The following is a 15,598-nucleotide window of genomic DNA, read 5'->3' as shown; positions in this document are numbered from 1 at the left end:
ATCAACAGGGCACTTGTTGTGGCATCCTTTTAGAATTGGTATGTAAAAAAGAAAAAGAGCATGGTGGATTTTCCCCCATAGGAGACAAGAAGTTACGGATTGCCTATTACTACAAAAAATTACTGGCTTCTGGCATCAGTACACACTGATTAAAACGTGAGTGGTTCATCCAGCAGATTCTATGCAAATACAAATGCTTCTTCATTAAAGCCATGACATGAAAGTGGTTGGGTAATTATAAAAGCCAATGGCCAAATTCGTTCCTCATCTGCTCATGTTTAACTCCATGGTGAGCCGCTCTGTTCTCTTACTGCTCCCCTTCTTTTCAGGGGAAGTTAGGTGTGAGCAGCTAAGATCAAACGTGGCTGAAATGTTTTTCAACACATTGTTTAGTACTTCCCAAGGATGCAAACATAGAAAAGCAAAGCAGGACCAAAACAGAAATTTAATAGAAACACTACTTTCTCTCTCACTGCATAGTATGGCCATATGTTTCATGGTCTTAGCCTAGCAAATTAGTGATGGAGAATTATGCCATCAACTCCAGTCTTCCTTCCATCTCAGTAAAGCTCACAAATCAGCTCAGAGTTTCAACTGAAAAGGGCTCTGTGTCCTGGATGATAAACGATCAAGGGGCAAAGCCAAGACATCATTTGGTCCAGGCATCCTTAAGCCAGTAGGTCTGAACTCTGACCTTCTAGTATTCGTTTCCTCTGTCTCATATAACCTCTACTGTCAGCATTCTGAAGCTACTATTATGTATGTATGTAAGGGTAATATATAGAATCTGAATTTTCCTACATTTGACTGCAATATTGCGGTAAAACTGTCGTTTTGTTTTGTTAGTATATCAGTCCAAAGCATAACATTTTATGTGAAGGGTCACAAAATAACAAAATAATAAAACTTTGTTGTTTTTCTGTGACTTAACTTCACAATTTTCTATAAAAAAAGATAAGAATCAATCAACTCCTGTTTTGGGGGCTAAGAAAAGTGAAAAGGCAAACGGTAACCATCTTTGAGTGGAGGGGACAGGCAACTCTGCTCAAATGATTTGCTGGCCAAAGCAAACATAGGGTACCAAATATGGTTTCTTGTACAATAATTAGCAGAGACTGTCATCATGATCACTATAGCACAATTAAAAGTCTCTAGATCCCAATTTTCACACAGAGCACATGCAAACTATTTACCTTTTATACTATATTTTAGGGGGGACATCCAGGATAACTGCTGAATCTTTAATAGTGAAACTTAAAAAATTAAGTTTAGTTCATTTTAATTTTTGAAATTCCACCCTAGCTGAGAGGTGTGGCAGCCAAGGGTATAATCCAGCTGTAAGGGACATTCAATCACTAGCTCTTTTCATGTAAAGTGTGTAATCACCAGGTTGAAACAGAAGGTAGAAAGACTTAAGGAATGTCTTTCTCCTTTCCATCTTTTCACCTCTATTTAGAGACTTTCTATGAAATGCAGGAAATGACCCAAAAACCAAACAAGGTTGCACAGAATTCTGAGAAGTCAGAGGTCATGAAAGATAGCCAAGAGACACTGGTGAATGAACAACCGTGACGTAGAAGGGAAAGCAGAAAAGAAAGTCAGCATTGCTCAGACAGGTTTCCTTCCAGAGGAGGAAAATCTGGTCCCTCCGGAGAAACAGCTGCACACTCTGAATGGTAAGATAGGAATGCAGAGTCAGGGCTGGACAGAGCCCTCAGTCACAAAACAGACAGATGGAATTGGGCAGAGGACGGAGGAGGAAGAACAACTCCTATATTCTTGGAACTACACAACAGAAGGAAGCCCGTGTTTTCCCCCACAGCCTCTTTCCAGATCTATGGGCCAACAGGCACAGTAGAATGCACCTCACCGGCAAAGACGGGGTCTTAAGAGTGGCCAGCCCACGGAAGCACCCAATCAAGCTTATTCAATGAATAGATGAGAAGCATAAGGAGGATCCAACAGTGTTAGCAGTGGCAAGGAAACTTGTGACTAGTTCTTAGGCTTGGAAACTAAGGCATCTTCCGAACAAATTGAGAAATCATCATCATAGTAAACAGTAACTATTATAACCCACTACTCTAAACATTTCTGATAGCAGGAAATATATCTTCTGCATCTTTGTATCTTAGATATCTTTGTTTCCGTAATATATTATCAGGATCAGTAGATATTTGTTGATCTGTGTGCCAAACTTGGCTAGTTCAACACACGTTGTCTTCCTGGAGTGGGTACTTCAGATGTAACCACACTGAGTGCTACCTTGGTTCTTACAAAGTTGGATGACAGAGGCAACCAGGAGAAATACTGCTTTGGGACAAAGATAATCTTTTTTGTTAATTACTTTTTCTGATTAAATGCAGGCATACTGGAAGAGGAAGGAAGATATAAGAAATAAATGGTTTTACTGCAGATAATATTAACGAAACAAGATTTGAATTTCTAAACCATGGCCCACTAACCACATTTCCTTTTTGATTAGGTTACTTGCTTGGCTGATGAGGAAATACTGTAGACAGTGTATCTCTGGGCTTTAGCAAGACATTTAATAGGATCCCTAAACAGTGTGATAGCAGAATTAGGTGGATTTCCAGCCAGCCATATAAATAGTGCTGCTTAATGTCAAACTGGAGGGAGGTCTATGATGGGCTGCCTCAAGTTTCATTTTCTGTCCTGTATTCACTTGGATGAAAATGGCGAAGTCCTGCATATCATATCTGTGGGTGGATGGGAGACATAGAAAAATGTGGGATGGCAGAATTAAGGTATTTATAAAAGCTCTTGACATTGGGATGATGGTGACTAAGTCAACTTTAACAGGATGGCATTCTAAAGGGATAAATCTAAGGTTCAATAAACCAGCAGGGTAAACTACAGGATTGGGAGATGTGGCTTAACAATAATATCCATGGAAAAGACTCAGGGATTTTAGTTGACAGTCAGATGGATTTATCATGAAGCCAAAGAAGCTTAAACTTCAAGGTACCTCATTGGCATGGCCCTGTACTTAATTGTGTAATAATAATTGTTTTCTTTTTCTTAAAAAAGCGTCTTAAATAATGTAAATTGCAGAGCCCCTCCAAGCCTGCATCTTTTCCCCATTGACATTTAATGGTGTATGGTGACGGTCAAAAGTCACTTTTAGACTTCTTTAATAGAAGATTGTACGGAAAACTGTAGACGTCATTGACTCTCACAATCCTAATCTGGTCAAATGACTCCTAATATAGGGTGTTCAGTTTGAGTCATGACATTTTAGAGAAATTAGACCAAAAATAAACAAGCAAAAACCTGAAACAAGTCTCCCTTACTGGCTCCTTCCTCTTGGCCTTATGACCTCTAAACACTGGACCTGGACACTTTCTCTTCCATTAATATGTTTCTCACTCTAGGTCACATCACATATCTTCTTGGCTTTATATACCTTTAATATGCTAATGGATTCCAAATTATTATCTCCAACCCAACTCTGAGTTCCCTAAGCTCTGTTATCATAAATCCAACTGCCTGATTTCATGGCACTAAAACATGACCAGAACTAAACTCCTGAATTCACCCCCATGCCCCTCCCATCTCCTCTTCTTTTTATTTTATTTTATTTTTTATGTTTAAAGTCTAGTTCGTTTTTTTTTTCAGAGACAGGATCTTGCTTTCTTGCCCAGCCTGGAGTGCAGTGCAGATTACAGCTCAGTGCAGCCTAGAACTTCTGGCTTCAAGTGATCCTCCCACTTTCGCCTCCCAAAGTACTGGGATTACAGGCATGGGCCATGGCACCTGGTCTTCATCTCCCTTTCTTGACAGAGGAACAAGTTTGAAGGACAGTGAGCAGGGTTATGAAGAACTGTGGGTAAAAGTGAAGATGATTAATCTGAAAGGGAAAAAACTGGCAGTGTTGGTGAAGGGTATCTAAGACACTGTAGGTGGGAAAGGGATCACATTCCTTCCTTGAAGATACAATGAGACAAATAAGGTAACACTTGCCAACACAGAGACTGAAAAAATGCCCCCAGGAGATGATGATTTCACCATCCCTGGATTTCGGGGAGGAGTGGGGTTAGCCAGACAATTGTACCATCTGTAGTTCTGGTTTTGTTAGTTGATCTCAGGTGATTAAGACTCCAAACCCTGAAGCTCAAAGTGTACTGATAGTTCTATTTTTTCAGTCCATTTATTTTTAGCTGTTCTTGTATTTTTTTAAAATGTATCATTTTTGTTTGTCCCAAATTGTGGTTTTGGTTTCCCTGGAGTTAACTAGTATGTTTCAAGGACTGGATAAAAGGAACAGAGCTGCCACGTGGTCTTCAAGGTCTGTTTGTTAATCAGTTACTCAACCCTAGCTCCACAAGGCTGATAACCACTGGTCCAGGCCAGTGATTTTCAATTCACTTCAGCTGTGGCATCCCTTCTTCAAAGTCCACAATGTAAAACAGATAGAGGTCGAGTTGCTTTGGTTGGGGCAGGAGGAAGAGTGATTTGACCCAATGTCCTTCCTCTTCCCTTGCCTTCTCCCACCACACGGACACCACTGATCTAGTCTGTTAGAGAAAATCCTAGATATCCTTTCCCATATATATTAACGATTCATTTCTCCAAAGTACCAGCAAAGGGAGGTTGTGGGTGGCAGAAGAGAATATGACATAGTCTCTGACTGTAATGATACCTGCCTGAGTATAATGAAAATGTGTGTCCTCCAGAACCTACCCCAATGATTATAAACCCTGGGGTTTATAATCTGCCCGGGGTTTATAATCACTGGGGTAGGTTCTGGAGGACACACATTTGATTCTGCCCTTCCGTGGAACTCGAGTTCTTCAGTTAGGGCAATTTTTTTCTTCTGTAATTAGTGGCAAAATCTGATACATGCACATTCCATGGTGCTAAAATTTTGCTTCCACAATCTAGTAAAAATGATGAAGCAGCAATATTCATAACAACCTTATTTAAAGAAGGGGAAGAGAGATATTATTTGAGATGCAAATATGCTGAATCATGTTACTTCCTTATTTAAAATCTAAGCACAACAAACACTTTTTTTTTTTTTTTTTGAGACGGAGTTTCGCTCGTTACCCAGGCTGGAGTGCAATGGCGCGATCTCGGCTCACCGCAACCTCCGCCTCCTGGGTTCAGGCAATTCTCCTGCCTCAGCCTCCTGAGTAGCTGGGATTACAGGCATGAGCCACCATGCCCAGCTAATTTTTTGTGTTAGTAGAGACGGGGTTTCACCATGTTGACCAGGATGGTCTCGATCTCTTGACCTCATGATCCACCCGCCTCGGCCTCCCAAAGTGCTGGGATTACAGGCTTGAGCCACCGCGCCCGGCCTAACAAACACTTTTCTTTACATATTTCCTTTGTTTGGTTTTTCAGCACAAAAGACAAACCAATGACTTGGGTAGAAACCAACCACTAGAAAATAACTACAGAACTGCATAGGAATGTGGGAAGGTGCCCATGTACAGGGAAATGAGCTACAAGCAGGATTCTTAACTGCTCACCATGTCACTGGGCCACTTCAGGCCTTCTGTAGCTTTCTCTCTTCCCTGAGGCAAGATGCTAATATGTGTGACCCCAGAGCTACTAAACAAATGCCCACCTGCCTCTGGGTACAACAAGCACATGGGGACATAACCTTGCAAAAGATTCTGACATTTTAGTGATCAAACAACAACTTCAGGACAGTAGGCAGAGTGAGAATTGTAGTCCTAGCTTTGAAATTTCAATGCAATCGAACAGTGGTTTATTAGGCCTTCAGTATGTGCAGGTGCAATGGATACTGAGATGAATGAGATACATGGAGTGTAAACTCTAGTGGCTTCAGAGGAAGACAGGGCCAAAGCTTGCATTTTGAAGTGGTAAAGAGGCACCAACTGTAAGTGAGCCCTGAAGCCTCTGAGAAAAGAGCTGCCTGCCTGGGGGATCCCGTCCTGGTGTGTTTCAAGATGCAGATGACGCCACACCTTCTGAGAACTGGGGCTTCAAAATGTTCCTTTTCACGGTTTTGCATTCTCCCCTCCCCAGTGGCTGGAGACTGACCATTATTATGCCATCCGTTCAGTGGTTTGTCTGTTTTTTGTTTTTTGAGGCAGATTCTCACTCTGTCACTCAGGCTCGAGTACAGCGGCACGATCTTGGCTCACTGTAACCTCTGCCTCTCGGGTTCAAGCAATTCTCCTGCCTGAGCCTCCCAAGCAGCTGGGACTACAGGTGCACCCCACCACGCCCAACTAATTTTTTGTATTTGTAGTAGAGACGGGGTTTCATCATATTCGCCAGGCTGGTCTCAAACTCCTGACCTCATGATCCACCCGCCTCGGCCTCCCAAAGTGCTGGGATTACAGGCATGAGCCACCGTGCCTGGCCTGATCAGTGTTTTTAAAGAAGCCTCCAGGTGAGTCAGATGAAGTTGGGCAGTGTGCTTACGGTTCTTGCCAGTGATGAAAAGTATAAACAGAGCTCTCTGTGAACCACAGGGCTAAGGAAGATTAAATGCAGAAGGACACGTGGCCCTTCACAGTACACATGAGACAGACAAGCCACCATCTCAGGAAGACAGTTCTAAACAGACATGGTAACTCTTCTTACCAGAGCACCCCTCAGTCCCTCCATGTAGAAATCTGCTATCTGCCACAGGCAGGCCCCTACCTGCTATGGGGATGGGTCTGAATTGTTTCTGTAACTGCTATAAACAGATAAGCTACATGAACAAGGTGCTTTACTTTGGAAAGTTTCCCAGCCAGGATAAATTCCCAAGCAGAAATAAGCACATCAAAATCGTTGATCTCATTTTACCAAATACCACTAATTTCACACAGCTTTCAATATGTCACATATGTCATCTTTGAATAAGATATGCATTAGAAATACGAATGATCCAGCTTCGGTCCAGCTACATTAGCCATCTTTTACTTGAGTGACAGACGTGCCCCATTTTCCTATGTGCCTCCTTTTCTAGAGCCCTCTCTCTTCTGTGGGCTGTTCAAACAGCCCAAGTTCAAACATTGGGACCAGGCATTAAAGTAAAAGAAATCTGAAATAATTAGGCCTGGAAAAGGAGGTGCCAAAAGCCCAAGATATCTTTGGAGTATTCTTTCAGAAAACAGGAAACATAGGCTTTCTTTCGGGCGCTGACATTTCAAGTCTCTCCATCATTTTTACCATCTGTAAAGTGTTGACTGTTCCAGCCCCTCCCATCTATATCTCAGGCACATTAAGAATGATTCCAATTAATTGTAAATGAGTGCTCTAAATTCTTTTGGCAATGAGCCATAGAACTAAAGTATTTTGGATCACGCAGTGTTGCTTATTTCAGGAGAGCTGTGAGGTTTCCTCCCCTTCTTCTGTCTCCCGCAGTGCTCTCAGAGAGGAATCTAAGGCAACCAAGCAACTAGAAGCACAGACGTTCTCAGACATGAACCTACCTCTTGATCGGTGAAAATCTCTATGAAGTTCTGGAAGGAGAAAGAGCCGGACTGGAGAATGAGTTCTCCGGTATTTTCAAAGCACTGCCCGGTCAGCACGAGCAGCTTGTGTCGGGCAGCATCAGTGATCATTAAGCGCACCTGAAATAAAGCACAGCGCGTAGGCCCTGAGCCATGGGCAGGGCTGCCATCCCGCCTTCAGGACAGGGCTAGCCTTTGCAGCCATGGGAGTTTATTACCAGCAAAAAGCATTCATTCCCCAAAGGTCTAATTTCTCCTGGGGGCCAGAAGAGCACCAGGAGGGTTGAATGGATCCCTGGCTATAGGATCATCTACAAAGCCAAAAAGTGTAGTTATCAGTTTGCCCATGAATGCCATTTTCAATGTTTCTCTACAACTAAGACAGTAGTGATAGTTGACTTTCTCCCCCTAGTTTCCTCCTCTTTTTCAAAGCAGTCTTCACAGCTGGTAATCATTTGTTCCACAGCTGTTCGGAAATGTCCGCTAGCAGCATGTAGTCTGCAAAACCAGGGAAGACTTGGAAATACCTCACAGGCTGAGTCATCATGTACAGTCCAGGTTCCCCAGTGGCCTCCTCAGGAAGAATAGGGCTCCAAACCAGGGTCCCAAACCAGCCCCTCCCAAACAGCATCTCTTCCCTTCCAAGGTGTGCAGCAAGCACGCAGCTCCAAGTGTAGTCCCCAATGGCACCAGCAAGGTGCTTGACATTGAAGATAAAGAAAAGGCGGCCCCTAAATAGCAATCTTTGAGAGAATTGCAAATGGTTTGCGCTAAAGAACTCTCTGTGAACTTTTAAGTGGCAGGAAGCCAGCTGTCCTTCAGCAAACACCACTCTAAGCACCAAGGTATCCGTTCTGAGCCCGGTTCATGAATGTGCAGCACATACTATTTGCCAGGCATCGTGTTAACCACTGAGGGGAGGATACAAAAGTAAACAGACCATGACCCCTTACCCAGGCACCCCACAGTCTAATCATGGAAAAACACATGTACCTAAGTCATTGTTTCAGCCCCGCCTGCTCCACAGGCAAGCCTGAATTCCTTTTATAAAATTCCTTATTTTTCCTTTCTCACAACTCTTCCAGGCAGTTTGCCTGGACCTATATTCATTCTCCAGCTTTTTTTCTGAGACAGAGTCTCACTCTGTCACTCAGGCTGGAGTGCAGTGGCACCATCTAGGCTCACTGCAACCTCTGCCTCCTGGGCTTTAGTGATCCTCCCCCTCAGCCTCTTGAGTAGCTGGGACCACAGGCACACACCACCATGCCCGGCTAAGTTTTGTATTTTAGGTAGAGATGGGGTTTCCCCATGTTGCCCAGGCTGTAATTCTGCAGATTTTTTCAAGTTGTAATTACTTCCTGATTTGTTAGTAACAGAGATTGCTATCCCATCACTTTCCTCAACTTTGCAGCTGCATGGATTGTCAGAGGTCCTGCTGATCTAAAGCAGGCAGAAGTAAGTCAGAACAGGTGACATCACGACAGCCAAAAAGTGGAAGCAACCCAAGTGTCCATCAACTGAGGAATAGATCCACAGATATGGGCTATCCATACAATGGCATTGCTCAGCCCTGAAAAGCAATGCAGTACTGACACATGCCACAACGAGGTGAACATAAGCCAGACACAAAAGGCCACCTAGTAGATCATTACATTTATATGAAATGTCCAGAATTGGCAAATCAGGACAGGCAGGTTCGTGGTTGTCAGCATGGGGAGGAAGGGAGAATAACTGCTGATGAGCTCAGGGCTTTTGGGGCATGATGGACATGTTCTGGAAATAGATAGTGGTGATGGTTGCAAAACTTTGTAAATACACTAAAAACCACTGAATTATATACTTTAAAGGGATAGATTTTATGGTCCTTGAATTATAGCTCCATTAACAAAAACAGGATACAGTCACAGAGATGCTCAAAGCGTGGGCAGAAGGGATACTGCAGTTAATGGAGGCTCCCAGGGACTCTGGCTACTTTAATGTCCAAGAAGCAACTCAGTCTCAAAAGCACTCAACTGTAATAAAGGAAGTGGAAAGTGGAGTAATAACTCCTCTGGCCTGGGTGACCAGGAGCTCTTTGCTTCAACCAAGTTCTTGTCACACTGGGCTCCGAAATACCCAGTTACTCACTATAGCAACAATTTCATATGGTGGTCATAATAACAATCACAGCTAATATGTATATTTCAGTCATTATGTGCCACGCTCTGTTCTAAGTATGGGGCACTTCTAAGCACAACATTAAATATGCACATTAAATGTAGGAACTATTATGACCTCCATTTTACAGAGGTGCAAACCGAAACAAAGACAGTAAATAACTTGCTTGAGGGCCCCAGCTAGTAAGAGGCAGATGTGAGATTATGAACCCAGGCGACCTGGTGCCAGCCCATGCTCCTGACCACTGTGCTATCCTGTCTTTCCACAGGAGTGTGCAAGAGAGCTCTGAATGGGGCTTGCATCCGAGATGCCATTCTTCTCCAGGTTTGTTCTGTATGTCCTGGCCTGAGGGCTTGCAGTCTATTTCCCCTAATACATCCCTACCAGACTCCATCCCGGCAGCACTCCCCACCTCCCCGCTGCCCCGACCCCGCATAAATACCCCAAATTCCATACTCCCTTGCCTGGACAAAATCTTACAGTTGTAGCTATTGTTTTCCACTTTGTCCTTACCAGGAGGAGCAGTCTGGGTGGCACCAATGCAGGGAAGCAGCCACTTACTGGGGGTGAAGAAAGAGCTCTGAACCCAGGACTTCTCTCTGTTGTGTCCCTCTCCTGCCCCAATTTGCCTAGCCCTTCTAATCCACTGGGTTCCTGTCCAGTGTGTGGGGCCCGGTCCCAGATTCTGCAGAGCCGAATACTTACCTCGGTGCTGACTGCTTCATCGGAAGGGTTGATCAGGACCACCGTTTCTAAAATGTCACTTCGGTGATGAAGGATCTTTTGTCCTGCAGGCACAAAACACACACAAAAGAGGAGACCTTTAGCTTTTCCAGATGAAAACTGCCCTGCCTGCTCCTGGGACAGCAGAGGAATTTCTGCCTCCGAGGGGGTACACAGCACCGGGATTCTCTACATCATCCTGGGAAACACAATTGGTGCTATTAAAAAAGAGGGTGTAGCCACCAGCAGGTTCCTCTCGGAGCTGGGTTTACATGGCGGGGGCTCCTCCCGCTCTCACACTCTCCAGTTTTCAGGGTTGGTCTAGGCAGCTTCCTTGCAGTAATGGCGGTTTTTTTCATCTGAGACAAGGGTGGGTGCCAGGAAAACTCAACGGGGCTCTTGACATTTCCTTTCTCATGGTAATTGGGGATGTTTCTCCATATCAGCCTTTCTTCTGGTGAGAACTGCACCAAGATTAATTAGGAGCCTTATTGTGAAATGAATGACATCTAGAAACCCCAGCTAACAATTAGCCCAACAACGAGAATGGCTGTCTGAGGCAGGCTTACAGTCTGCTGGAGTATTCATTAATTAATTCACTTGCTCATAGGAAACTGGAGACACTGTAAGCAAATGGAAAATGAAGAACAACCCTCCCACGAAACAGAGTGGCCAAAGTGCCCCCTAAAAATATGCACAGTGGACGGAGAACAACAAAACAAGGCACTGCATGTGATGACCGCCTGTCTAAGATGGGCTGAAACCCTGCAGGGCTGTAGCTTTACATCCCTGACTTCCCCCTCCCCACCACAGGTCCTAGGGTCATCTGGTGGCTGAATCAGCCCTCCAGCCAAAGGGGACAGAGACCTGTGCATGACCTTCTATGAAGCCTCTCCCTCCCTGGACAATGGGATGAAATGATCAGGTGGATGTGTGGCTAGAGTTGATGATACATGCTCCGGCAGCTGCTAAGGACAGGGAAGGGGGTGTTCCCTCTGAAATGTGGGAGGGAGACACATGGTTGTGAGTAGATACAAACACGTCTGCTACTTGGAAGTACAGTGACAGTCAGGCAACTGGAGGAAATGGAACAGAATCTGAGGGAGACAGACACCAGAGGAGAGAAATACAAGAGAGAGTGACCAAAAGCAACTGTTTTCCAGAAAAGCAGTTCAGCATTTCTTCAAAAAGCTAAAATAGAATTACTGCATGACCCAGCAAATCCCACTTCCATGCGGAATTGAAAGCGGGAACCCGAACAGATGCTTGTATGCCAGTGTTCATTGTAGCACTGTTCTCAATGGCCAAATGGTGAGACAACCCAAATGTCCATATGGATGATTGGGTAAAATGTGGTATATCTATACAATGGAATATTATTCAGCCATAAAAATGAATGAAGTTCTGATAATACCAAAACTTGGATGAACCTAGGAAACATTATGCTAAATGAAATAAGCCAGACACAAAAGGACAAATATGGTGATCCCACTTATGAAATCTCTAGAATAAGCAAGTTCATAGAGAGTAGATTAGAAGGTACCAGGAACTAAGGGAAGGGGAATGAGGAGTGATTGTTTAGTGGGTACAGTTTCTGTTTGGAGTGATGAAAATGTTTTTAAAATAGAAGTGATGAAGACCAGATGCAGTAGCTCATGCCTATAATCCCAGCACTTTGGGAGGCTGAGGCAGGAGGATTGCTTGAACCCAGGAGGTCAAAACTACCCTGGGCAACAAAGTGAGACCCCATGTCTACAAAACATAAAAATAAAAAAATTAGCTGGGTGAGGTGGCACACACCTATGGCCCCAGCGACATGGGAGGCTGAGGCAGGAGAATCAACTAAGCCCAGAAGGTCGAGGCTGCAGTGAGCCAAGAACATGCCATTGCACCCAAGCCTGGGTAACAGAGCAAGACTGTCTCAAAAAATAAATAAAATTTTTAAAATAGAGGTGTTGGTTATACAACCTTGTGAATGTAATTAATGACACCAAATTGTACATTTTTAAAACAGCTAAAATGGCAAATTTTGTATTTTATATATATTTCATCACAACTTAAATAATTAATAATATAATAGACCAAAAACATTCATAGTATACTATAAATGGGTAAATTGTGTGGTACGAAAACTAGAGCTCAATAAAGCAGTTAGAAAATAAAAAAACATAAAGCAGTCCAGCATACACTGGCTCTTTTTCCTTTAAATGAGGAAGGATCAGAAGCACTACAGAAACAGCAACGTGTTGAAATACTCACTACCTACCACCATCACTGTTACCAAGCCCATTCTCCTCCACCATCTTACTTTTCCTAACAGCTAACATTTACCAATAAATCCCACATCCCAGATAGAAGCCTAAACGGAACAATAATGGTGTCAAGCACTGTTCTAAGACTTCACACGCAAGGCTTCATTTGGTCCCCAGAAGAGCTCTGTGACATAAGTACTATGATTATCCCCCATTACTGTTGAGAGCAATGAGTCTACAGAAAATAATTAACCTCCCCAAAGTCACATAACTAGTGAGTGGTTAAGCCAGGCTTTGGACCCCACTCATCTGGATCTAGAGTCCTTCTGCTTCACTGCCTTATGGGGTTGACTACTGGAACTAGGATTTGGAAAAACAGATGAGGCACAGACACTAAATGCCAAGGGATAGTTAGGGAAAGGTCCAAAGGAATAAAATCAGAGATGAGCTTACAAAAGCAAGAAACCAGAAAATATTAGAAGAAGAATATTGGCCAAAAAAGGCAAGGCTGGCAGAATATCCCACATACAAGAAGTTAAAATTGAGAGAAAATATGTGATGTCTTATTCCAAAAGCCTAAAAATAAATACCAAAACAGGACAGAGTCCCACAGTTTGAGCAGACAAAGAACTGAGGCTTAAGAAGAATAAACCACAGGAAAGAAATTTCATTTATTATGAATGCTAAAGACTGTCATTCAGTGGACATTGCTTTTTGGCTTTTTGGTTGCTTTTGGTTTTGACAACCCTGTGCATTTAAAGCTAAAACAAAAGAAAATCAAATTAAATAAGCAAATGATAAAATGAAAATTGGCAAAACACATGAAACTGTCCTCTTTCTAGGTCTTTCCTTCAGTGGTCTCCTTGAAACAAAGATTTCAAGAGCTTCAAAGGCACTAGGTTGAGATGAAATTAAGCAAACGCTTCAGACCAAGGAGAAGGAATAGTCATTTATTTGGTCACATTTTGTTGTGAGCACCCAAAGCGTTTCAGGCAGCGCAATATCCGGGTATGACTGTCATCATGTGTATATTCTGCAGGAATCCATACAAGTAGACTTGAGGAAGGTACATGAAGGGGCTCCCTCTGCCCCTGATGGTAATGAAATCAGAGCCCCCTTCTTTCTGAAATGATTCTACCAACGCCTCAGCCCTGCTAACGGCACCCTCCAACACCCACGTCCAGGCGACCGCAGCCCACCTCCTGCCTCTACAGCACGCCTTTCCCCAAACACACAGTGAGCTCGCCTGCTGCCGAGGTGGCCCCTGGCAGGAGGCTTCTTACCATCCACCAGCAGTTTCTTTCCTCTTTGGCTTCATTACTTGCAAACAAAACAAATGCCACGTGACAGCTGCCATTTACCTCCACTCCTTCCAAGTCAATCTTCAGACCAGTTTGCCCAGGAATCCAACTAAGGATGTTCTCTTTTGTCCATCTTTGGAAATATTGAGAGGAATGGCACAGACGTGCACCAAGATGCCATGGCTGCTCCTTCAACAAAAGCCTTTTTATAGGATCGGATTTGAATAAAGGAGGGGATTTAAAGGAAGAGAGAGAAGCTTCTAGCTCTTGTCACAGCCAGACTGTTGGCCAGATTCTTTCCCGGGACGACGTAACCTGGGGCTGGGCCGCCCCAGCATCTGGCCAAGCCTGGCAGAGAGAGGGGCCCTGACTCACCCCACCCCTGGCATCCCTGTGGGTGCCAGCTTTCCTGCGGCAGGCAGGCGGGTTCTCAGCGCAGGCGGCTGAGATGCTCACAAAGTTGCATATTTGGGGAATGTTTCACACTGGGAAACGGGCCAGGCATTCTGAAGGGAGGCCACCACCCTGGCTTGTAAAGGTCTCATTCAGTTGCTTCAGAAAAGAAGTTCCCAGGAAAGAAAGGCAGCCGGTTCCAGTCTCTCTCCCCACCATTGTCATCTTCATTCTCCTTTCAACACCTCACAGGGAAACCCTTAGGCAGCCCCATGAATAGTTAACTTTCCTCGGCATCGATCTGAGGGCAGCAAAAGCGGGGGCTCGACCTGGAATGATTGTCACTTACTGCTTCATAAGAAAAAGGCTTTGAGGGCTTCCCCCACAACTCGGCATGATTGTGAAGCCTCGACCTGGGTTGGGGGGCGGGGGCAGTGGAGAAGACTGCGTGTGACAAAAGGGGTCTGCGCCACCTCAGAATCAAAAGAGGACGGTCTGGGGACCCGCGACGCAGCAGGGGCCTTGCAGACAATGAGACTTTTGTTTGTGCTCTCCCAAAGCTGTGTTTGGAACTCAAAAGGAGGCCTGTAGTTTCCAGTTATTGCTGGGATTTTCTTCCTTTTAGAAAATGCTACAGATTAATTGAACCTATGTGTCTTCTAAGGTTGGGCTTTTTTAGTAGCTTATGTTTTACTATATTCAGGTGATTCTAAAATCTCTTAAAACAGAATATTATTTTCTATGTATGTAAATTTCTAGGATACTTGCGGGATCTATTCACAGCATTTAGGATTCATCTAACACACACACACACACACACACACACACACACACACACACACCCCACACCCCTCAGAGGCTTCACCCTGGTTTTGGAAGAAGGAAATAGAAATGGTAATTGAAGAATAAAGCCTCTGATTTCTCCTCAGTATGAAAGGGAAATGATGAGGAGGGTCCTGAACAACTGGTAACCAGGACTGAGGGGCAGGGCAGGGGCAGGGGCTTTAGCCAGGAGAAAAGCCCTCCTGCCCCCATCTCTGCCTCTCTGCTCTGTCAGCTCCTGCTGCCGCCCTGTCTTCACCTACCAACCCCTTCCAGCCCCCTGCCCAGATGCGACACTGGAATAACTTACAATGTGAAGATTCTGAAGTTAGAGAAAAAAATGTGTGAGATAAAAAAGGATTGGGTTAATTTAGCTAAAAGTAAAGTTTGGTTGATCAAGAAAGACCACAAGCACTACATATATTGATTTTAAAGTCTGTTTTCAGGCCGGGCATGGTGGCTCATGCCTGTAATCCCAGCACTTTGGGAGGCCGAGGAGGGCGGATCATGA

General features: G+C 44.2%; 1 protein-coding gene across 2 annotated transcripts in view; it reads right to left on the bottom strand.

Annotated features, from left to right (window-relative positions):
• The window catches only part of MAP1B (microtubule associated protein 1B), a 106,296-nt gene that overhangs the window by 16,263 nt on the left and 74,435 nt on the right, over window positions 1-15,598 (bottom strand). The window contains exons 1-3 of one of the 2 annotated variants that reach the window (XM_012462191.2): window positions 13,933-14,054; window positions 10,302-10,384; window positions 7,419-7,559 (exon numbers count right to left, since the gene is read on the bottom strand). In XM_012462191.2, the coding sequence (XP_012317614.2) occupies window positions 7,419-7,550 (132 nt within the window). In that variant the 5' untranslated portion in view covers window positions 7,551-7,559; window positions 10,302-10,384; window positions 13,933-14,054. Of the gene's footprint in view, window positions 1-7,418; window positions 7,560-10,301; window positions 10,385-13,932; window positions 14,055-15,598 lie in introns of those variants that run through there. The other variant, XM_012462190.3, reaches the window with a different exon arrangement.

This window comes from Aotus nancymaae, unplaced genomic scaffold (genome assembly GCF_030222135.1).
Source record: "Aotus nancymaae isolate 86718 unplaced genomic scaffold, 86718_ANA_hifiasm-v0.15.2.pri h1tg000014l, whole genome shotgun sequence".
Lineage (NCBI taxonomy): Eukaryota > Metazoa > Chordata > Mammalia > Primates > Aotidae > Aotus > Aotus nancymaae.
The sequence above is the reverse complement of the archived record's forward strand: the minus strand, read 5'-3'. Positions and strand labels throughout refer to the sequence as shown.